This window comes from Columba livia, chromosome 8, assembly GCF_036013475.1.
Source record: "Columba livia isolate bColLiv1 breed racing homer chromosome 8, bColLiv1.pat.W.v2, whole genome shotgun sequence".
NCBI classification, from domain to species: Eukaryota; Metazoa; Chordata; class Aves; order Columbiformes; family Columbidae; genus Columba; species Columba livia.
In genome coordinates this window covers 4,887,964-4,912,472 of record NC_088609.1, presented here as the reverse complement: position 1 = coordinate 4,912,472, position 24,509 = coordinate 4,887,964, and the positions used below count along the sequence as shown (strand labels likewise).

General features: G+C 43.3%; 1 protein-coding gene across 3 annotated transcripts; it reads left to right on the top strand.

Annotated features, from left to right (window-relative positions):
* KDM4A (lysine demethylase 4A) lies at positions 1–24,509 on the top strand. Of its 3 annotated transcripts, none has more exons than XM_065071582.1 (22): positions 1–74; positions 471–623; positions 836–1,011; positions 2,080–2,194; positions 2,665–2,858; positions 4,300–4,349; positions 4,828–4,931; positions 5,944–6,081; positions 7,063–7,313; positions 8,070–8,260; positions 9,526–9,881; positions 11,221–11,341; positions 11,917–12,095; positions 14,329–14,533; positions 14,805–14,881; positions 15,590–15,645; positions 16,578–16,686; positions 17,543–17,731; positions 18,371–18,541; positions 19,020–19,139; positions 19,767–19,859; positions 20,889–24,509. In XM_065071582.1, the coding sequence occupies exons 2-22, from the start codon at positions 486–488 to the stop codon at positions 21,027–21,029; spliced, it is 3,174 nt and encodes a 1,057-aa protein (XP_064927654.1). In that variant the 5' UTR covers positions 1–74; positions 471–485; the 3' UTR covers positions 21,030–24,509. The 3 variants fall into 3 exon arrangements, with proteins under 3 accessions (XP_064927654.1, XP_064927653.1, XP_064927655.1); XM_065071581.1 differs by having other exon boundaries at positions 18–151; XM_065071583.1 differs by lacking the exon at positions 1–74 and adding an exon at positions 185–323.

Here is a 24,509-nt window from a genome sequence, read left to right as displayed (position 1 = left end):
CGGCAGGGCGGGGCTCGGGCGGTGGGGAACGGCCGCGGTGGCGTCGGTGGCCTGCCGGACTCATTGGGCGCGTGGTGCGGAGGGATACAGCGGCCGGGCGTTGGACCGGGGGGAGGGCGGAGGCGGCGAAGAAGAGGGACGCGTTGCTGACGTGAGCACGCCGGGCGGGGACTCGGACCCCTCCGTCGGACCGGTGTCGCCTCGGCCGGGGAAGGGGGGCGGGGGGGAGGGGCGTGAATCGGTGGCGTTCTCCACCGTGAGGAGGAAAAGACAGTCGTCGTCCTGACGGGCAGGCGCCCTCCGCCAATGAGGAGGCAGGGCTGGTGCGGACCCCGCGGAGATTGGCCGGCGGGCAGGAGAGGGCGGGGCGTGCGCGCGCGACGGGGCCCGTCCCGAGCGGCGTGGGGGAGGGGTGAGCGGGGTGACCCGCCCCCCGGGCCCCCCCTAAACCCGCCCCCCCGTCCGTGCAGGGCCGGCCCGGCAACATGGCCTCGGAGCTGGAGAGCCTCAACCCCAGCGCGCGGATCATGACCTTCCGCCCCAGCATGGAGCAGTTCCGGGACTTCAGCCGGTACATCGCCTACGTGGAGGCGCAGGGCGCCCACCGCGCCGGGCTGGCCAAGGTGCGACCCCACCCCCGCTCCCGGGCGGAGGCCGCGCACCGGGCTGGGCCCGGGGCCGCCTCCGCCCTTTGTTTACCCCACTGCGGCGCGGGATGGGGCGGGCGCGCCGCGGCCGGGGGCGTTCGGCTCGACTTGTCCAAGTTGGGCGCTCCCCGCGGCGGCGGCCGGGCCGGGGTCCGCGGCGGCTAACGGCGACGTTTTGCTCCGTGCAGATAATTCCCCCGAAGGAGTGGAAGCCCCGGCGGTGTTACGATGACATCGACGATCTCGTCATCCCAGCGCCCATCCAGCAGGTGGTGACGGGGCAGTCCGGGCTCTTCACGCAGTACAACATCCAGAAGAAGGCCATGACGGTCCGCGAGTTCCGCAGGATCGCCAACAGCGACAAGTACGAACGTGTCTCCGTGCGGGGGTCCCTGCGAGGCTTCCCCGGGTCGGGTCCTCCCCACGGGCTGGTGCTGCTTGGGGTGTGAACGGGACGCCCTGGGTAGACCAGGTGTGCGTGGGAAACCAGCAGGGTGGATGGGGACCTTCGTCGCTTATGTCGCTTGGCAAGATGTCTAGTGGCAGCAGAACTCTTTATTTGTGCTGCGGACTCCTCTCTGTCCCTAGCAGTTAGACCAGCGAAATATTTACTGAGTAATTAGTAGAGAAAGGAATATTCTTTATATGAAAAAGGACACAGGGAAAAGCTCGCTTCTAAATGAGTTTAAGCCAAACAGCCTTAGAAATCACCGTTCAGAAGTGGCATTGGAATTGCCAGCTGCACTCTGCCCACTAAGGCTTGTGTTTTCTTGCGAGAGCAGAATGCGTCAGATATTGTAGGGTCCTGTTTCTCGAATAATTTACTGAAAATTATCCTTTAATGCTATATGTGTAATTGTCTGGAATATATGTATAGACACACATATTAAATAGGTCTTAGAGTGTAAATTTGACCCCTCAGTGCTTCACGAAGAGGCCAGTGATGTAGTTAGCAGGGAACGGACATCAAAAGCGGATATTTTGTTGGTAAACTGAGTGTGTTTGACCAGTTTACTAGCAGGTGAGTCTGGATATGTTGGTCACTTTTACCGTGGCAGAAAACTTTAGTTTGGTTTTGGTTTTTTTCAAGTTGTTTTCTTTGGTGTTGTTTCTGGTTTTGACTGCATCCTTCCTTGCTAAGAAGCAACAACTAGAAAGTGAAATTGTTCTGATCAAAGAGCTGTGCACAAAGCAAAAATGAAAGTAAACTGAGAAATGAGGAAAGTCATTTATTTCCTTATCCTTTGTTCCTAAGTCCCACAGGAACAGAGCTGTGGCTGCTCTCGTTGCTGTTCTTGGAGTCGGGTCTGGCTAATAACACGCATTAGGTATTTTTATCATAGCTTTTGATTCTTTACGTGGTAAAAAACATCGGTTTAGACTCATCAAGTATCAAACTGCAAAGTCTTCAGTATCCTTGTTGTTTTTTCAGGTACTGCACACCACGCTACACGGACTTTGAAGACCTTGAACGAAAATACTGGAAGAACCTTACGTTCAATGCCCCTATCTATGGTGCTGATGTTAATGGCACGCTTTATGACAAGGTTAGAAAACCGTCTTCGCTTTCAAGTAACAGTTATCTCTGTATATTGTGTTCCATAAACACTAATGTGGCATTTGACTCTGAGCTTGCAGAAAGAGTTAATGATAGTCTTAGCAGTCTTCAAGCTTCTGGAGTAGGCAGGAACATGATAAACTATATGTTTACAGTGTATTCTCCATTTAACCCAGGTAGAACATTACCTCTATTAGCCTTCTTCAGCTAAGGGACCTGTGCTAGCCCTTCAGCCTATTACAGTTTAGTGCAAGAAAGCAAAAACTGCTGTTGCATAAGTGTTGCTTTTATGATGTTCTGTCCTGAAAGGCTTATAAGAGCTCAAATGTTGGTCGGCAAACACTGCTTTGGTGTCTACTAGTGCATGTATTTTTGTGGGACAGCTCTGTAGCCACTATGTGTTAGGATGTGGTTTGGTTCTTCATAATGCTTGTTTGACATGAGGCTTCTGTTCTGCAGCATGTAGATGCGTGGAATATTGGCAGATTGAATACGATTCTGGATATTGTGGAGAATGAAAGCGGCATAACCATTGAAGGAGTGAATACTCCTTACTTATATTTTGGCATGTGGAAAACTTCCTTTGCTTGGCATACTGAGGACATGGATCTCTACAGTATTAATTACTTGCATTTTGGGGAACCCAAGTCATGGTAAGATTTTTCTAGGGAAGCTTCTAGATGTAGAACAATACCATAAAATATTGGAGTCAAAGTTGTGAAGTTACAAGACTTGACTAAAACAAATCCCATCCCTCTGATCTCGCGCTGCGGTCGTATCTGATGACAAGAACACTAGAAACTTGTGAAGAACTGCAAAGCAGCACGTGTCCTCAGTAGCATTTGTTTGGTTACCTTCTAGAAAGTCCATTTGGTGTTCTCATATAGAGAGTTCTCCAGAATTACAATTCAGGGTGGACGCTCTCTACTACAATAGGGCCAGAACTTGGAAAAATTGCGTACAGTTTCCTGTGGGTGTCAAATGGGCCATACAGAGGTAATGTGCCTGTTGTCACGCAGGCTCTAGAGGAACAGGTGATTTAACAGATTTTGAAATGTGAGTGTTCATTACAGATCTAAAAGCAGGCTAGTGGATCTTGCCGAACGGTTTGTCCACTGTCTGAGCTTTCCTGATTGTTTTTAGGGGAGACTCCCAAATTTTTCTGTAGCATGGGTTGCATTTTAAGAGTAAATCATTCCCTTCTGTTCACAAATAAATTTCTTAAGCAACTTCAACAATTGTTTCCATGGCAGTTTTGTTGGAAACTAGTCTTTTTGGCTGCCTTTTAGTATAACTTTGCAGTAAAAAATAATAGCTAGCACCATGTGACCAGTGAACAACCCTATGCAGTGACAATAGCATGGGAACAGAAGACAGATTAGTTCAGTCAGATAAACCTTTTGCCCGTTGTTTCTTTTACAGTAGTACACGGAGGAAGTTAAGTTTGGTGATACCTTAGTCTAATTTATTTAACAAGAAACTCCATCAACAATATAGCACTCTGTTCCAGAGCGAAAGCAAGCTAAGTAGGTGGGTTTATTTACTGTAGTCAAACCAACTTGGAGTTTTGTGATGCTCATGAAAAGGTGTGTCCGGAGAGATACGTAGCCCTGAGGAGCACACGGCAAGCTGTGCATGTGTTAAGGATGTGGCTTAGTCCCCCCTTGGTCTGAGCAGCTGCAAGAGATGATTCCATTTTCTCTCTTGCTCTGTGTTCCTCCTTGCACCGAGCCTACTGGCGATTGCACAGCTGTGAACTGAGACAGGTCGGGAAGTGCCCTTCCCTTTCTTCTCGCAATACATGTTTTGCTGTGCAGGTCTGCTAATTAAATACATCAGATCTTTTAGTTTCTTGACTGCTTATGCAAAAGTCAGTGGAGGAGATAGACAGCTTTTGGCTCTTGATTTTTCTTGGGGTAGAGCGGCAATAGTCCTTGATAAAGATTTTTAGCTTTGTATCATTGTACTTTGAAAGAGACAATGTAGAATGGAGGATTTATTTTAAGTAATTCATGCCTGTTCTTGATTTCTAGTCAATCTTTGAGATTTTCGTCGTGTCACTTCACCTTAACAGATTTGTTCTTGTCACTGCAGGTACTCTATCCCTCCAGAGCATGGGAAGCGTCTGGAGAGACTCGCAAAAGGTAATTGGGCAATTCTTTGATGTCTTGCCTTTGCAGAAGATGGGATGTACAGCTGCGCAGCTGCAGCGGGTTTCAGCTCTTTCAGAGTACAGCATGCTTGTAACATTTATGAGAGCACAGGCTGGCACAACTGAACTGATAATTAGCCTTTTAGAATATAGATTATATTACTTCTGAGTGTTTGTTTATAGTATACACATAAGAGAAATGTCACATTACAATTAATGTAGCTGTGGTCTAACCTTTAACAAGAAGATCCTTAACTATTGATTATTACAACTGGAAGGGTATAGCCAAGGCAAGATCTCTCTATGTGCAGTCTTTCTAATGTTCTTTCAAATTTCTGATAAGATTGTCCACATTCTTAGGCCCAGGAAAAAAATACTGTTTAGACAGTAACTTTTTATAAAAATTACTGAAAAATTAGTTTAATTCACACCAGAACAGTAACATCTCTCCTTACCTTTATTTTAAACAGGTTTCTTTCCAGGAAGTGCCCAAAGCTGTGAAGCGTTTCTCCGTCACAAGATGACCCTCATCTCTCCATCAATTTTGAAGAAATATGGCATCCCATTTGATAAGGTTTGGAAAAGTAATCACAGCTGTACCAGCTCGGTCAGGAGGTTCATGCAGCCCTGTCTCGTCTTTAGCCGCGGCCAATAGCAGATGCTTGGAGAGGAAAATAGGACCAGGGAGGGTATAAGGCAATCCTTTCCCTCTGTACCTCGGCTTATCTGGCAGTTGAGGTCTGAAAGAGTTTGAGACAGAAAAATCTGTCAAGGACAACTTAAATCACAGAAGACACAGCCTTTTTATTATTTTTTTTTTAACAATACACAACATTCTGTGTTTAACTTCACTGCTTAGTTCTGTATTCAGTGAAGAGAGATTGTTCTTTTTTGTTCGTTTCAGACTTGTCCCCTGCTAATTTTGGTTTTGTGGTCTGCTTCCTCAATAGAAAATATGGCTGGTTCCCTTTTTTTTTTCATTATGTTAATAACTTTATAGACATTTTTGCTTTCTCATGTGGTTACCTGCTACCTGCCCTCCCCACACACACATTGAAGTCTTTGAGTCCTTGTTCAGAAGTAGAGTCACATCTGCATGGGCATCTGAAGGGTTTTGTTGTCATGAACCTTTGTTAGACAGTGGGGAAAATGTTAAAGAGCAGCAGTTGGAAGGCTGTTTGAGAGCTGTACTTGAATATGAACAGCAAAAGAAAAGAGTAGTAAATTTCCAAGTTGTGTCTGGATAGAAGTTTCACTTGGCCTTAGATAACTCTTCAGCCAAATCTTTAGCTGATACAGGTAATTATCTTTTACCTTCAGATAGCCTCTCACAGAGTAATAACCACTTCTGTGCTCTTCTGGCCACTTCTGTTTTAGTAAAAACTGTTGGGTGTTACTTTCCATTAAACAAATACTTAAGTAGGAGAGTAGTGAAGATAAGTACCAAGTCTATATGCTGCAGCGAGTAACTTCAACCACCATCTGTGGGTAGGGGTTTCAGATATGTTGCGTGAAGGGTACGGGAGCTCCTTTTATTCAGACCCACCAAACTGTGAATAATATGTGGCGTCTTGATTGTCTTCTAGGTGACACAGGAGGCTGGAGAGTTCATGATAACCTTTCCTTATAGCTATCATGCTGGCTTTAATCATGGTTTTAACTGTGCTGAATCTACCAACTTCGCTACTCTTCGGTGGATCGAGTATGGGAAGCAATCTGTACTGGTAAGGGATCTGTACTGGTAAGGGATCTGTACTGGTAAGGGATTTGTACTGGTAAGAGTTCTGTTGCCATTCTGTTGCGTACAAATAACCTGAATGCAGTGCCAAATGCTCTGCTGCTCATTAAGCCCCCAATATTTATTCTAAGGGAGTGAAATCTGCTTTTTCTATTTAGGATGTGATGTTTGTTTTCTGATAGAGTAACAACGTCCAGTCAGGCTTCTGTTTCATGTCCTTGTTTCAACTGTGGATAGCACGTAACATGTTTTTTTAGCTTTCTGTAGATCAGGTGAGACTTCAAAGAAAAGCAAGGGACTGGTTCTCTTTCCAGAGATGAAAGGGTGTGCTTGGTAGCCAGGACTTGTCAGTATATTGTCTGATATTTTAATAATTATTTATTGACCATTTAGCTTGGAAGTGTGACTTGGGTAACTTAAGTCAATTATCAAAATAAGTATCTTGGCTGAACCTCTAAGCTGCATAGTTTTCTATCGCTGTAGAGGTGCCTTACAAACGTGGGTTATGTTTTCAGAAGTTACACAGAAGTGAATGCTTTGAAGCACTAGTTGTAACCATGCGCAGACAAGAGGAACCTCTGCTGCTCTGGGTTGGCCCAGAGTTTGTGTGGCTCCAGCTTCTTATCGTAGTCTCTGGTTTTGCTGGCTGTTTGTGTATGAGCTCATTTGAAAACTGTCAGCTTCTACCAGCAACTCTCTAAATAGGCTGCTGAGCTTTCTTGTAGTTATTTTGATAACATCTGTTTTTCTGTTTTGTCATTTTTGCTGGATTTTCTGATGAGCTTTTAGTAACTTAATATATGCCCTTTTGATTTCCTGGGAAAGAGTCTTGAGAGTTCTGAAGCTCAGTTATGTGTAGCTGTGGGAATTTTTTCATCAGTTAAGGGCCTGAAAGCAAAGTGATGTAGGAATGCAGGGTAGAACTGCTGAATGCGTGCCCTTACTTGGATATTTTTTGTGACTTCAGTGCTCGTGTCGGAAGGACATGGTGAAGATTTCCATGGATGTGTTTGTGAGGAAGTACCAGCCAGACCGGTACAAGCTTTGGAAAGCTGGGAAGGATGTGACTGTCATTGACCATGCTCTTCCAACCCCAGAGGCGGCAGAGTTCCTGAAAGGGGATCTCATGCAGAAAGTAAAGAACGGGAAACAGTGTGCTGAGGAAATGGAAATGGGAGAGACGTGTAAAGAGGAGACAAGTGAGGATGAAACAAAAAGGTAGTGCTTTTTATAGTCCTCTGCTTTTCTGTTGGATTATTAGAAATTGGACCCAGCTGCAACTGAATGTTCACCATTCTGATAGAACAACAGCAGTCAGAGTTAGCAGTGGTCTGTTTTCTTGGGAATTGGGTTTACTCTTGTTTTTACTGTTTGAGGTGACACTGATGGTGCTCTGTGATAGGCAGGAAAGGGACCAGCTTGAAAGGCAGTTCTTCATCTTTGGGCAGATGTCCAAAGCCTGGATTGGAAGTGTGTGCTGTACACTGGGAGGCCAGAAGAACAAGGGGGTGTATTGGCATTGTGGGACAATGCTTGCTAGCGAATTCTGGTACTATCAATGCTGCAAGCTGCAACATCAGTTTGCAGTTCCTGGTTGATGAAGGTGGACATTTTTCAGTGAAATCTTTTTCAGCCAGTGTCACCTATTATTCCTAAAGCTGTCTTTTGTGGTGGTTTTTTTGTTGTTGGTTTGATTTCTGTTTGGTTTTATTTTTGTTTAATGCAAAGACTTTGCAGCTAGAACATAGCTGCCTAATACATGATAACAGATGCTGAGGAGTCATCCGTAAGGATTTCTGACTCTACTTCTGTACAGGCAAAGAAAACACTTCAGAATGATTTGGAAACTATTTGGCGTGCTAGATGCTGTCTCATAAAACACTTATCCAAACCAGGCTGTATTTTGTGCATCTGGGCTCAAATTCAACAAGCTTATGTGTTTGCTAACCTGACATATGGATTTGTCTTCTGCAGCATCCCCAAGCATCGCATAGGAACAAAAAGGCACAGGGTGTGCCTGGAGGTGCCTCAGGAGGTGAGTGAGAGCGAGGCCTTCCCCAAAGAGGAGCTGAGCTCTGCGCAGCATGAAGCAGATATGGCAGAGCCTCGTGAGAGACCTACGAGTGAAGTTGTGCAGCAAAGCGAACAAGGACTTAAGCTTCCAGGTAGCTGTGTGTCAAGCTTTATTCTGGTACAGGGAGCCAGGATATTGTTCTTCAGGGAGAGAAGCTGCTAGAGCTGAATCTGGAGCACTGTCTCATATGACACTAGTCACTAAGACATTGTCATGTCCAAAAAAACAGACCTTAGTTTGTCAGAGCCATGGCAAACACTTTAGAAATTTACTGTCATGGGGCTTGAGATACTGCCATTTGAATTTTTTTCCAGAGCAGAATGTGCATCTAGCACAATTTTTTGTTGTGCTATTTCGTTAATTTTTTCTGATGCTTCTGCCACTGGCTTCAGTAAATAACTGCAGCTTGAATTGTTAGCTTTTGTTGCCATGTCTGTGAATAACTCCCCAGTGAGAATTACATAAAAAATGTTGAGGAAGAGCAAAGGTGTAGGCAGCCATCCTGCATAATAGCTGCTTCAGTGACTGACCAGGTGGGTCACAGGGATGTTGCCTTTCAGCTGAATTAAAAGGAACAGGAAGTATTGCATGAGTCTTGCTTAAGAAATTGGTGTTTCTGCCTTTGATTTTTGCTCTCTTTGTTTGCCTGCATACAGAAATCTGTTGAGAGGCCTCAGTAGTCTCAGGTCCCGTGTATCCCTGTTGTGTAATGTGACCTGTTTATAGAAATGGTGTAAAACATACGCACCCTTACTGGTTGTGTGGGTCTGGTATGATGTGTGGATGTTTTGTTTGTAATTTGTAATCCGTAGGCTGGAGGAAAATTAATGTGACTTATAATGGGTCAGTTATCCTTGTTCTTAAGGGAGGAGCAGGAGGCCTATGGAACAATATAAGAAGGCAAATATCTGTAATGTCTCCCTCTAGTATTCTGGTTTTCAGCCTTTCGCAGCTTGTATTTAATAATCTTCCATTGGTTTGTGGGTTTTTATTTTTCTTCTACGAAGTCTCCCATGAGCCCTTGTAACCTCTTGCCAGCAGCACCATGTGGTCAGGAGTTGGGCAGTTTAGCTAGGCTGTATAATGGATCATCTTCATGTGTTTTGTTTTGAACTCACTCACTGCTAGTTTGGTTTGATATTCCCTAATTCTTGTACTGGAAGAAGCAATGAGCGGGGGCTTTATTCTGTCTAAGCCAAGTATGATTTTATAGATGTTTGAATTAATTATCTACTCAATTTCGCTTTTTTGTGTGTATAGTACTTTACTTTCCTATTTGGATTTGTGCAAATGGTTGCACAAATGTTTTCTCTGCTGCCCAGATTTTAGAAAAAGTCGGTATACCTTTTCTTCTAGATCGTGTGGACTCCAACAAATTTGAAGAACTGAAAACGGTGAAGCTTGAGGAGGAAGAAGAGCAAGAAGCAGCTGCATTGGATCTCTCCATTTCGCATGCTTCAAATTCCACTTCAATTTCAACGACTTCAAAGCAGAGCACAACTTCCAGCGTCCAGCCCAGCTCACCTGCATATTCTGGTTCTTCTGACTCTGAATCGCCTGATCCATTGGCAACACGAACTCCTCCCGGGCCGGTGAGGGTGCTCACGGTCCATAGCTATGCTAAAGGGGATGCCAGCGGATCTGACAACGAACAGACGCCAGGAAAGAAAGCCAGTGCCACCACCAGCGTGAATGAGCAAGAGCTGGCAGAGGTATAAATGGCAGGAGCGCTGAAAGCCTAAGGGCTGCATTATGCACTCACAGATTGACTGTAACAAAACCTCCTGTCGGTGCAGATTACGTTGCCATCCCACTGGTGTTTGCATAGCAGGTTGCTTAGTTGTTGATGCGTTTTTTAATATATACGGGTTTTGCTAAAGAAACAGTAATTAAGATGAAAGTTATGTGCTTTTACCTCTTCTAGAAAACTAGGAGATCCCTTGTTCTGAAAACTTCTCTAAATTATTTAAGGGCTTTAAGGGAAAGAGTAGCTTGATGGTTTTGACATGGCAGTGTTACCGATTGATTCAGGTCCTTTAATGGCAATAGGCACCTGTTTGTACCTGAAATTAGTCTGGTTCAATCCAGCCTTTATTACAAGCACATTAATATGTTTGAGGTTTTTTTTTAAAATAGAAAATTACATACATGTGTACATCTGTGTGTCCTGTTTGAAAAAACAAACAATGGAAGGAAAATTACTGGTTGGGACAATGTAAATCTGAGTGCTTAAGAACTGCCAACAAATGTTTTACTAGACAACCCAAGAGAAGGATGTAATAGTTTCAGTCTTACCTAGTGGTTTCTTTTCAAAGTATTTTGTTTCCCTTTTTAATCTGCGTTATAGAGAGTGGGAGGCCGATAATGATTATGTCCTCAAAATTCAGGAATTGCAGAAACGGAACTGCAGATGGGTGAATCTGTTGGTAGTTAAGCTGAAACTGGGAAAGAGTTCTCATGGCTATTTTAAACTAAAGAAGTTCTGGAGCTGGTACTGATGTCTCCATTGTATACTGCATGCAGGGAAAAGGTGAAATTTTGAATGGGTGTATAGTTTTCTCCAGTATGGTGTATTTCAAAACAAATTTTCCATCACATAGCAGCTGTTAGTTCAAGATGCCAATGACCTCTGCATTATTTTTTATTTTAAAATTTGGAATTTTTAAGTTGACATGCAAACTAAGGATTTCTCCAGAATATGTGAGACTTTTCATTGTGTCTCTTCTAAGCTGAACCATTCAACTTCATTTCTGTCTTTTACACAATTCTTATACAAGCAGACTTGCGTGGAAAGCTACACTGGAGCCTGTGAGACATCTCTATTCTAATGGCTCAACAGATTTAGTATCTGGTTTTCCCTAACAAAAGTGCTTGAAGCAGTTCTCTCAGAAACTTGGCTAGTTTAGAGCTGAAGCTAGTTTGTTAGAAATAAAATCATGGAAGCACATGTGCATTTTGTGGAGGTTTCTTTAAGCTCAAAATAAATACATTTAAAAATAATGTCAGAAGGACACGTGCTGATTGACTGCTGAATTGCTTCTCCTTGTCCAGGCAGCAAAGGAGTACTTAAGATCAATGAAGGAGAGTAAGAAGTCCAAGGGCCGTCGCCAGCCGCTGAGCAAGCTCCCGCGCCATCACCCACTGTTGGTTAAAGATTGCATCAGCGATGATGGTAAGGGAGCCTCGTGCTCTTTGGGAGGCTGTGGAGAGGGTCTCAGCTTCTATGGACAGTGTAGGGTATTCCATTGTGTAACTGGTGATAAGCAGGAGTCAGCGGTGCTTATCTATTTTTTGTGTGTGTGTATGTGCTTGCATCATTAAACTCTTCTCTCGGTTGATATTTTCTTTCTTTCCTCTTCCATTCTCTTGAAAGTCACAACTCTGAAAGGAAAATTAAACCAGTACCAGAGACAGTTGCATAATTGTGTCTGCCTTAGAGCATTCAGATAATTGATGTAAATATTCATGATTTAAAAACACTCTTTGGCTGGCATCATTTGTCTTGATGTTATTTGGAGCTGGTGCTGTTCTCACCCAATGAGCCTATCTTGTGTTTGCATGGTTGCTTGATGAGTAGAAGCCTCTTAACAAAGAGGCCAAGTTACTGGCTCCTGTCAGCCTTCTGTCCATTTCTGGAAGTCTTTCTTTCGTGTCCATTCAAAACTTCTTGCCTTATTTAGTTTCATTTGCAAGAAGGGTGTCTATAAAAGGCCACATACTCACTGAGTTAATGATCCCTTATCGCAGAGGCATCAGAGCAGCTAACTCCTGAAGAAGAGGCCGAGGAGACAGAAGCATGGGCCAAGCCACTTAGCCAGCTGTGGCAGAATCGACCACCGAATTTTGAGGCTGAAAAAGAATACAATCGGACCATGGCTCAGCAGTCCCCTTACTGTGCTGTTTGTATGCTCTTCCAGACGTATCAGGTGTGTAGACCAATATAATGTTATTGTAGAGATTACTGAATAGGTTGCTACTGCGATGCATAGTTTTAAAGATGGCATTTAGTGTATTGCCAGTATCAGTGTTGGGGTCTTCCCAAGGAGTTGTTCCAGGAGAGCACAAAAGTTAAACATCACTACACTTGCGACAGGCTGCCTGGGCGCTCCCCGGGGCTCACTCAGGTGTTCAACAGAAGCTTTTGTGTTCTGCGGCTTTTGCTTGAAACACGGAATGGAGCTTGAATGTTGCTGGAGCCAACTGTAAAATCCCATTTCTTTTCTCTAGACTGACACCTTCTACGCTTCTTTAAAACACTTTCAGTCTACTCGTAGCACATGATCTTTGGGGAGCTGGCAAGGAAGAAAACCTCTTCATTAAAAGGATTTAGGGCGGTGTTTGTGGATGGCATAGAAAGAAACCTGTCTTTTCTTGAAGCGTATCCGTATTAATGGTAGCTATGGTTCGTGAAAATGTGCTTTAACAACATGCAGCGATAGCAATACATAGCTTGGAATGGCTTGCAGAACCCTGTTGCCATATTGACTAAATGCTTAGGCAGGAGTGACACACTGAATTTTCTGCTGTTCCTGAGCTAAGTAATTTTAAAATAGCTTGACTCATCTGATTGCATGTTCCATCTACAACACAGTGTACTGGAAAGGACAAACTCTAAGTGTATTTGATTCATTTGAGAACACTGTATTATTATGGTGGCACCAGAAACATGTTCAGCACAGTTTTGGAAATAAAGACCTTACATTTTTGTTGGGGGTTTATAGTGCATGTAGTTCCTAATTTCTGTGCAAACCATAGACTGTAGTTTCTGTTTGATCTCGCTGTTCCTGAGAGTGGGTTCTTGTTAGGAGTGGAAGTTCTACATAGAAGCTGCGTAGTACATGGGTTTCACTGATGCTGACAATGTCCAAAGTGAAACATTTCAGGACAGTTTAAGTTCTGTTAGCTTCTTTCTTGAGTTCAAAATGTTATTAAGCAGAAAGCTCTAGCTTCAGGTTTTCAAATGTCTGTCTACACCAGGCAATGAAGCAGAAAGTGTTCCAGTATTTAAGCTGTGGTTAGGGTCTTTGTTCCAACTTGAGAAAATCTATAGCAAGTCTGGGAACTCACTTCAGCTACTCATTCAAATAAAAAATTGGCACAAAATGCCAGACAAATACTCACTTTGTGAAGAAGAAAAGTATCTAGCTGCTTAGAAAAAATACATTTTCTTCACCTTCGTTATAAGTCTCCCTCAGTCATTTAGTCTTTTGCTTGATGTGCAGTGTTCAGTGAAAATCAGTAAGTTTTAAAGAGTCTGAATAAACAAGACTTGTTGAAAACATATCAGTTCCCTTCCAACTGTGATTTTTACCTGGACTTCTTTTTCCGCTGCCTTTTGATGCACTACAGGAGGGACGGTGCAGCTTCATTCTGCTACTGCAGTTTCTGCTAATAGTATTTTAAAATGATAGGGAAGCTACTTTTGTGGTGGCCTGTGAGGTATAAAACATGGTGTGAAACATTTCTTTCTAGAGAAAGATTAATTTATGTTTATCACTTAAGAAGGTAGCTTGGATAGAAGCATTATCTCTGTAAACTTGACATGTAATTGCTGTTTGGTTTTACATTGGTTTAGATGAATAAATTATAAAAGATTAGCCTGAAAGTCTTGTGAGCTTTAACTGGGAAACTGTTTTTTTTAGTGTGCTTATTTTCCAGGAACAGATTAGTTTCAAAGCCCATTAGACTTGTTCAGAGCTAGGAAAAATAAAGGGGATTGCAGTAAGTATCTATTTGTGTGATCGTAATCCTCCCATATGGAGGTAAGATAAATATACAGTGTTGGATAGCAGTGTTATGATCCTCTTTATTAGGGGGTACGGGGATGCAGCTGAGGTGTTGCCCGTGGGGCCTGAGATGGGCTTGGTGATTCCATCTCTTCTGTCAGAAGAGACGCAGTTTGATGTGCATCTTGTTGCTCATTAGAGAGATGCAGTTCAGACCTTGGGTTTAGCTGTTTGAGTAGAAAATAAATCTCATTCTGAAGCTGCAGTAGCTGAGGATTTTATAAACTAACTGTATTTTCACCTAACCTACTCACTCTAGTCTTTCAGCAGCTTCATTCTTTAAACTGGATTTATGTATGGCATGATGGGTGAGTAAAGATGATATGAGACAGTTTTGCTTGTAAAATATAAATTTCCCGTCCATGCCTTACAGGCAGAGTGTGGAGGCAACAGTCAGAACTCTGGAGGAGCTCCAGCTGCTGTGGATGGGAAGATCCGAACCAAACCCCTGATTCCTGAAATGTGCTTTACTGCAACGGGCTGCAGCACTGACCTCAATCTTTCAACCCCTTACTTAGAGGAAGATGGAACCAGCGTACTCATCACCTGCAAGAACTGCCATGTCTGCGTTCATGCAAGTGAGTGCATCTGGACTTAACCCTAAGCTCTGATGTTCCTCTGCACTAAATCTGTACATCAGAGCAAGCCTTTGCCAGTCTGTTCAATGTACAAGTAGACCAAGTTCAGCCCTTATCTGAATGGCATATACTTGAGTGCTGGCCTTTGAAATATGGAGGTGGCTGCATGGATAACTTGAAGTCATCCTTAGGCTCATTGATTTTACTTCTGGGCCCTAAGGGAGTGGGTCTGGGTTTAGGTAAGCTTTTAAGTGAGCTGCGTCTCTTGTAGGTTGTTATGGTGTATCCCCTGACAAGGCCACTGAAGACTGGATGTGCTCCAGGTGTACCGAAAATGCCTTGGAGGAGGTAAAGTTTCTCATAAGATTCTCACAGATGGAGTCTGCTTACAAAGTTAATTTCCGCAGTGTTGTATTTTCAGTTTATTCCCTCCTGTGAAAAGAAGGCGATTTAGAGAAAGTTTAGGAGCCAGTATGTTGTATTTTGGTGATTTTTAAGCCATAGTGGTATAATCCTTTAAATTAGCGCAAAGCTGACTCGAGTCATGCAGATAACGTTCTGCATAGATGTGGAAATAACTCAATTATCCATCTTAGTTTATGGTAGCTACTATTTCTAAAACAGAAAGTAACTTCTGTTAGTAACTAGGGGGGTGTGCACATGTGAAGAAGGCAAGAAGAATGGGATTCCATTAAAAAGCTGTATAGGCTCTCAGTCAGCAGAACGGGTCAGCCTTTTGAATTGTATTTGCTTGTGTGTGTTCTAGATCCTTTTACACATCCTCAAAGGACATAGGGTATTGTGGTTGAAAATGGAACCCATAACAAACAAGTGTTCAGTGGTAGACCTACTTGTCTTAACAGACTTGGAGCCTCTATTTGCCCTAAGAGCAGCAGCTTTTGAGAGCTCAAGGGCTGATCCATAGGAGATAGTTAGCTATTTTCTGACAGGGGAACCGTTTTCTTCCTCTGGATGTGAATTTTGAGGAAGAAGTTCTGAGGCAACTGTACTGCTCTGGATTTCACTCTTTAGCTAACGCTTTCTTCCTTGTGCCAGGACTGCTGTTTGTGTTCATTACGAGGAGGAGCACTGCAGAGAGCCAATGATGACAAGTGAGTGTTCCAGCTTTTTTGGTCCTAAGGGAGAAGCTCAATTCCCAAATAGCTGCAGGTAATCCAGTAAAGCCAATGTCTGCATTTGGTGTTAACGGAGTGAGCGAAAACACCTTCCACACCTTTGTGTTACTGAGGGAGAGTTATGGTAAAGTGTGTTCATTGTGTTCACATGCAGTGATCATCATATCTTCAGGTGATGCCTCACTCTCATTCGGTTGACAGCAGCTGTTAATTGCTTTGCATTTTATAGTGCAGAGGTGTAGTGTGCAGACATATAATGTACCACATAAAAATAAGATTCTTGATGAGATAACATCTCTCAGAACCACCTCACAGAGGATTTTGATTTCTTCATGTAATATGTGGTGGTGATGGAGACAAAAGACACCCATAGCTTTAGGTAGAACAACATATTGAAATTCAGTGTACCTCTGCAGCACGTACACTGCATACAACTGCCTGTCCTCTGTCCTTTGGTGTGGTGTGTCATCTGAAATTATTTGAAGCAAAATAGGAGTGGGACTGAAACTTGGCCTCCAGAAATTTCAGGGATGTCATATGGAGCTTCAGTCTCTTGGTCAAAAGTAATTCAGTAGCAACTGAACTGTTGCTATGGGACGGGTTTGTGAAGGAATAAACCTATCAGGTGGGCTTTTATAATGCAGGTGTGCCACCAGCACAAGCCACACTAAATTACACTCCTGTTAAACCCTGTAGTAGTAGATTGGGAGTATGAAGAAGTCTTGGTTTTGCCCCACATGTACCCTGTTACTAGCAGTAGGAAAGAAGATTACACTGCTAGTTCTCAGAGGCTATTTATCATGGTTTACATGTCAAACTTCAACAGAACTGTATTACCTTAAACTCCAAAGTGTCCTCTCTCAGCCTAATGCATATTAATGTATTTTTCCCCTCTTCTGTCCTGATAGGTGGGTTCATGTGATGTGTGCTGTAGCTGTACTGGAGGCAAAATTTGTGAACATTGCAGAGCGGAGTCCTGTAGATGTTGGCAAAATCCCCCTGCAACGTTTCAGACTGGTAAGGTGTGCTTCACTGGGGAGGCTTCAAAGTGTCTCTCCAGTCTGTTCAGAATCTGGGAGACTTTGGTTATCCCTACAACCCCAAGTCATCTCCTCTTCAGACTGAAGAATTTAATCTGTTCTGTTGTTTATATGGGAAATGGCAATTGTTCCTTTTGCCATTTTTTGAAATTTTCTGTGTTCTAGTGTATGCTTATTCAGATAAGGAGTGAGCAAAGGGGGCACATCTTTCTATATGTAGCAAATGACATTTATAGAGTGAAGTAAGGGTGGTATTTGTTTTGTTGGTTCTAATCCCTAGTATTTTACTTGCTTTATTGACTGCTGTTGAGCACTTCAGGATGTGCAAGGCATTTGTATAATGAGTGAATGTCTTCAGCAAGAAAGCAACTGTGCTTAACTCTCTCACGGCTCAGTGCTGCTTTACAAATGCTAATGCATTGCAGATGACATTCGTTTCCTAAAACAGCCCATCAGGCCTTACCCAAGTACAATTCAGTCAATGGTAGTAGTGGTAGAATTTTAACTGTTGCTTCTGTGTTTTTTTGACTTTGGAGCCTTGTAGACTGATTTAATCCAAGGTGTCATGTTGGTAGTATCCTCAAGTGGCATGCTTTGTGCGTGTTGAGCTGATAGATACTTAATGTATGTTTTTAAGCTATGGAGTTACTTTAAATTTATTAATAATCGCCTTGTCCTAAACTAGACCTGGCAGTCGTCTGCTTCTTTTTAATCAGAAAGTAGCAGCGCTCTCAGAGAGCAAATGGCACAGATATCAGACACTTAGACCAGATAGCTCTTTGTGTGGAGTAAAAGCTAGTGACAACCAGTAACCTCTGCTTTCCTGCTCACAGAAATGTATCTTCTGCAAGAAAAGAAGAAAGAGAATTGCAGGTTGTTGTGTACAGTGCTCACACGGACGGTGTCCCACATCCTTCCATGTCAGCTGTGCCCAAGCAGCAGGAGTCATGATGCAGCCTGATGACTGGCCATTTGTTGTCTTCATTACCTGCTTCAGGCATAAGACTCCGTCTCAGGCAGAGGTGAGTAGGGGTGTGACTCCTGGGATTTGAACCTGCAGTATCTCGGAGGGACTGAAAAGTTGAGCTCTTTCAGAATGTTCGGTATAATCTAATGGTGTTGGTCTCGCATTCTGATCTCAGCCTTGCTGCTGCTCTGAATGATCTTAGTCAGGTCCTTTGATTTGCAGCCCAGAAGGACTGAGAGCATGAATCCCTCCTGTGGCTGTTGTAATGAGGAGTAATAGTAGGTTTTATGCTGTGATACTTAATATGCAGGAGTTAGTGCTGGGACTCCAGCAGGCTGTATGAGTGGTGATAGAATTTCATTTTTAAGTGATCTATTAGTTTATAAAGATCCCATGTATCCCTTTTAGCCATCAAAACCACAACAGTCTATTAAACAATATTTACTGTAAAGGCCTTGCATTGCACTGAAGAATGAGTGCTTCGTTTACTAAGTAAATTAACAACAGCTGCATCTGACAGATTAGGCTTTAAGCATTTGAAATGCCAGAGGCAGAACTTTTCTAAAAATGCTGCTGATGGTGTCTTGAGTATAGTTACCTCATTTTGCTTCCTAGTTTGCCAGCGCTGGAGCTGTGCTGCTCAGCACATTCTTTGAGTGGCCGTATACAAAGTGATCATTTTTTCTCCCCTCAGCGAGCTAAGGCTGCACTCCAGGATCTGTCACCTGGACAGATAGTCATCAGCAAGCACAAGAATGGTCGCTTCTATCAATGTGAAGTGGTCAGCCTTGCGAAGGAGACTTTCTACGAGGTCAACTTCGATGATGGTTCCTTCAGTGATAACCTGTATCCAGAGGACATTGTGGTAGGTTTTGCAGTAGGAATCGGGTTCCCATAGAGGGCACATGATGTGAGTCTATTCTTGCTGCTGCAGAGCAGACACGGCAGGGGATTTAGTAATTGTTCCAACTCTTGGTCATGTTGTGGCTGAGGTGTGCTGCAAGATGGCCTGAGGCTGTCACATGAGACTGACGTAGCTGAGGGCACAGAGGAACAGGTGTAACAGAGAGTGCAGCTCGTCTTTGGCCATTTAGCAGGGGTAGGTCTGAAGGGGTACTTGCATACCATTCCTCCATCAAGTGCTTTGAAGTTGGGCTTACTATTAGGATTTAAATACAGATGACATAGATGGATGTCTCTCAGCCTGGTTCTCTTAAATGGAGTAATTGTTGGGGTGGTGGGCAGTGTGATGGATGAATTCCCCTGTTGTTTGCTGAATCTTCACATAAGGAAGCTGCTTACTTATCTCCTTGTCTCTCCTACCTTCCTCCTTTATGCTGTAGAGTCGAGACTGTCTTCAGTTAGGTCCCCCAGCTGAAGGGGAAGTTGTGCAGGTGAGATGGACAGATGGACAAGTTTACGGAGCCAAGTTTGTTGCATCACATGCCATCCAAATGTACCAGGTACAGAACTGTTGTCTAAAATTTATCATTCATAACAAGCTGATCATGTTAACGTTTTCTCAAAGCCAGCAGAGCTGTAGAGGAGTCAGACACTTCAGGGGAAGCTACTTGGTGGTGTCAGCAGTACCAGCTGCTGCTAACAGTTGCTGGAGTTAGGAGCAAAGTGATTGATTACAGCTCTACTTATATCTGGCTACCTACTTAAAAGTGTCAGCCTCTGAAAAATTGCTGGTCTGCAAATCTTCAGCAGATTCTGTTCCTGTAGTTTAAACTACTTAAAATAAGTGTGGTTTTGCTGCTCTTTATTTAGTGAGAGTGCATCATGCCTTACACACTTCCAAAAGAATGACTGTTCAGGCCATATTAAAGTGACTGGCTGCTACCTTGTCAAGTGTTACAAGAATAGCCCAAAACTTGCTGGCCTATTTTTACTGTTATGGGATTGGTGAGGTTTTGGTTAAAAGCTCTTGCAGTGTGCATACCTGCATACGTATCTTACGAAATTCAAGTGCTAGATGATTATTTAATGAGAAACCTCTGCGGGGAGGAGGGGGCAAGTTCTGGGTAGCTGTGGGAGGATTCCAACTTCTGAGAGCTCTGGCAGAACAACTCACTTCTTTCTTCTAGGTGGAATTTGAAGATGGATCACAGCTGATGGTGAAAAGGGACGATGTGTATACTCTTGATGAGGAGCTTCCTAAGAGAGTGAAGTCAAGGCTGGTAAGTAAATGGGATGTAAACATATACTAGGGAAGCTCATTCTAACCTAATTTGTCCTTGAACAGCAAAAGATTACAATCTGATGCTCTCCTCAATTGTTGTGAAGTTTGGTAGTTGATCAGGCTACAAGAGCAAAGTTCTGTGTCACTCTGGAGAGACTTTAACTCTCCTTCTGCAGATATGGGAGTTTATAGCAGAGTCGCTGTTTGGGACAGCATGTTAATACCCTTTCATGCCTGTATTCTCGGGTTTCATTGTTTATTCCCATGGCAAAGAATGGCCGGGTTTCTTCACTTTTTGTTCTGAAAAGCTCTTAGTAGGCTGGCATCAAAAGAACTGGCCATTTTTTTTAGAACTGTAAGATAATTCAGGTGGGAAAGCACCTCTGCAGGTTTGTGATCTGGTCACCTGTTCAAAGCAGAATAACTTTGAAGTCAGGGTTGCTCAGGGCTCTCTCCAATCAAGTTTAGATTATCTGTGAGGGGATGGAGATCCCACAGTCCCTTCGGGTCCTGGTTCCATTGCTCTATGCTTCCCGCTATGAGAACCGTAACTATGGACAGCATGCTGGTGTATCTCGCTTTGCAGCATGATCATGCACACCCTAGTGCAGAACCTGTTGGCAGGCACACAGGATGGCTGAGGTTTAAGAAAGAACGTGTCATAGCTGAATCCTGTGACCAGGTGTTTCCGTATGCCTGCTCCATAAGGCACAAAATGTCCTAGGCTGATTGGAAGCTGGAACGGGTAAGTGTGTTTATTCCTTTAAGAAAGTGACTGTGAACTTAAATTAGCTACTTAAATTTGAAACCTGTGATTCTTTAGATCTCTGATTACAGTTCACTTAAACTTATCCCGAGCCTTTTAAATCCATTTTCTTAAATATTTTTCTTCTTTTGTTCGGTCAGTTTTTGAAGAAGGCTGAATGTTCCCAGAGTTCTGACTTGGTTCTTGCTTACATGCAGTAGGTGGATGTGGAGGCAGGGATTTGATCAGCGTCCTAGTGACTAATTCTGCTTTTTCTCTTAGTCCATAGCTTCAGATATGCGCTTCACGGAGATCTTTGCAGAGAAGGAGGTCAGACAAGAGAGGAAGAGACAAAGAGTGATCAATTCACGCTACCGGGAAGATTACATTGAACCTGCGTTGTACAGGGCCATCATGGAGTAAGCGCTGCCTGTGGCAGAGGAAGAAGATGCCCACTGCCCCCAAGGATTTAAACGCTCCAGTGCAACAGGCCATATTTGGATGCTTCGAAACCAGGGTTTTTTTGTTTTGTTTTTTTAAGGAAGCTAAAAAGCTGATGCTCTGCAGTAGCTGAAAGGCAGCTGTTGGATAGTGAAACAGATCCCATTTGCTGAAGCTGATGCCTGCAGACTCCTGGTCTGAAGTTGGGTCCTTACTGAATAAGCCAGCTTGGGGGTGTTGCTTTCATCTCATCGAGCAGTCTTGCTTTTTTCTTAGAGACAATTTTGACAGGTGGCAAACTCTTATGGGAGTTGTAGCCAGGAATCTTGGCAGCTGCAGAATAGTACAGTGTATTGTTTTAATTGAATAATGTTTCTGATTTTGAGAGTCTCCCTGGTGACCACACCTGGGCTCGAGCAGGCAGTATTACTGGTGCTTGAAATTGAACCTCTTTTTATATTTATATCCATATTTTTGTTGCAAGCAGCTTAGTCTCTTGTTTCTCAGCACCTCCTTTCTGAAGGTTGAGCTGTAGGCTGTTCAGATCCAAGCAGACAGGAGGTGCTTATGTGAACAGGTGAAATGTGAAATTGAATGCTATAGGGAAAATTATTTAACCCTCCATTTAATATTTTTGTTCTGATACTTGTTTTGACTTAATCATAAGTTTCATTGTATGTGCCTCAGAATCAATGAAATCTGTCTGGAGCCCTGTGCAGTGCAGCCTTCTAACAAGAATAGGCGTTCAGCTCCCAGTAGTCATTTGGCTCCCAAAGAGCTTCTGTTGAGTTTCTTCCCACTCCCTCTAAGGCAATAATGACCAAAGGGACAGTCCTAACTCTCCCTTCTTGAAATCAGCATTACAGTATTGGGGATGACAGGGCAGCAGTATCTGAAGCAGTGCAGTACCTCTTCTGTGCCAGCACTGTCTGTTGTATGGCCAGAGGCTTTTGCTTGCAACAGCTAAAATTGGGTTTGGGACAGATACAGCATGCACTGAACTGTATGTATTACTGAAAGGCTGTGCAGTGCTCTTCTGAAGCAGGAGCGCTGCTGTGTTGCTGTCTGGCAGAGGTCACCGCAGCATTTTTTAGTAGGGCACATCTCAGTTGTGTTGGAAAGAACTTGCTACCCCAGCAATAGGAAGCTGAGTTAAGCTGGGTAGTGGGTTTACCCGAAAGATGTGCCGACTCGCTCCTAGTAATTTAAGCATTAACACACGACAGTAGGAGCCATGTAAATACATGTTCCTTTCTCATTCTATAGGAAAGGGAATTTTAGGTTACAGAACAGATTGTCCACCTTCTTTTTGCATGGAATGATGGGGTGACTTTCTTGCTGGAGAAAATTATGGTTACATGTTCTCCAGAAACAGTTCAAGAGGATAATTTTCTAGTGGAACAGACCTAATGCATCCCTGCTTCTATAGGGACTTGGCAATGTGTCTGAAAGTCTGGATTTGTAACTTCTTTCCTTTTGTTACATTGGAACGCTATAAACCAAACTCTTCTGAAACCCCGGTGCATCGATTTGTGATTAGCAATAAAATGTAGTATTGTGTAGTAATACAACTCTTGATCAGAAAAGAAATAAACTACAACTTTTGTAAAGAAAATCTTACCCTACATTTTTATAGGGTCAGGAGAATGATAAACATAGCAAAGATTTGCACAACCACAGTTTTGCATAAAGGTGTTCTGTCCCAATTTTGTGGTGGAATACCTCATTCATCAGTATTGGAAGGCTTAAACAGATTCTGAAAGGAGATAGGGGTTTTCCTTGCCATTTGTTTTTTGGGGTTTTTTTGTGTTTGTTTTTTTTGTTTGCTTGGGTTTTTTTCCATATCCAAAACTCCTGGTCTCAGGGTATTAAATCACATTCTGATGAATGGGATAGTTGACTTGATAAAACTAGGATCTCTTAAGACCAGAGTCTAGTAGCTGCAGGTATTCTGGTCTAGGCCATAGGAATGAAATTGCACTTTGTCTTAGCCTGTACGTAAGCCTCTCTGAAGTGATGCGCTGTGAGCAAACACAGAGAAGAGCTGGCAGTGTCTTAACAAACTTGCCTGTGTTCTGTCAGAGTATCTTAAGATTTGGTATTAACTTCTTGTAGGCTGAACAATACCGGGTTATTACTGAAAAACATACGCCATTATGCCTCCAGAGAAAAGGTGCCTGTGCTCAGGCTTTCTTCCCAAACTGCCCTGTGACTTAAATGCTCCCTGTGCAGCAAACACATGGCTCTAAACAACTACATCCTAAAATGATGACCTAGTATGAAACAGCTGGATTTGTTTGGAGTGCTGTTCAACTGCAGCAGGTTTTGCCACCCGCCTCTAACAGTATTGAGTGACTTTCAAGAGCTCCTGTGCCTGGTGTTGGTTCTGGAAGAGGAGCTTTGTTACGCTGCATTTTCTGCCGGCTCCAGGTTTGCTCTTGTCGGTTGGCTGCACTGTGTTGGAAACCGCTGCCATCCTGCACTCCGAGACAAAGGGCCTTCCCAATTTTCCCACCAGTTCTTGTGCTGCATTGTTCAAATGTGAGCATACTTTCTCCTAGTGTGGTGATTGAACTGCATTTTGGCTTCTCTCTGTGAACTTAAAACTGGTGACCCTGATGTTTGGAGGGTCTATATTGACTTTGCAGAAGCAATTGGTTTTATGGCTTGAAGTACAACAGGTAGCAATAAAAGCTCTTTACAGAGCAGCTGTCTCAAAGGTACTTATGCTTTCCATTACCTATACTTTGATCTTGACTGATAATAACTTTCTCCAGTGGTTTGTATTTGGGGGTGTGTTTATCTCTGTTACAGCATCATTACAGTGAGGGCAGGTGCTTCTTGAATGTGCTCGGTAGGAAATCATGCTCGATGTGCCCCACGGGAGCCCTGATGGCCCTTTAGGCCTGTTGCATGTGATGCTGCAGGCAGTAGATCTGACTTTTCATGAAGCTTCCATCTGTGACTGGTCCAGGTTGGACCCATAAAAAGCATTTTTAGTATAGACAAACAGCGGCTTGCCCTTAATTCAGGATAAGCTTGGCAAGCCAGTGATTACTTTTTATAAGGTTTAAAAAGGTGACTGTATTTTTTGTAAAGCACCTGATTGCAGTAATGTCTCTGCCTGTGGCTGGACTTCAAAGAGACCTCTTTCTCCATCAGCAGACCCCTCAGGTGACCAGAGACAGTAGTAGGACCCATTCTTGCTCCTTCTCTCTCTTCCCGGTGTTTTGAGCTGGGTTGAATTGATTCTGCACTGTTTGAGGAGCGGAGCCACATATCCCAAGGCTTCCAATGCATCTCTGTTCTTCCATTCTCTGACTGGGCTCCTGTTGTCTAACATGTCTAACATGTCTGCAGTTGTGCTTGTTTTTTTAATGCAAATATGGGATGAAATCAAGACTCTGGTAGCCTGTATGTTGTTTTCAATTTGATCAAGTAATAAATCTAATTTCAAAATGA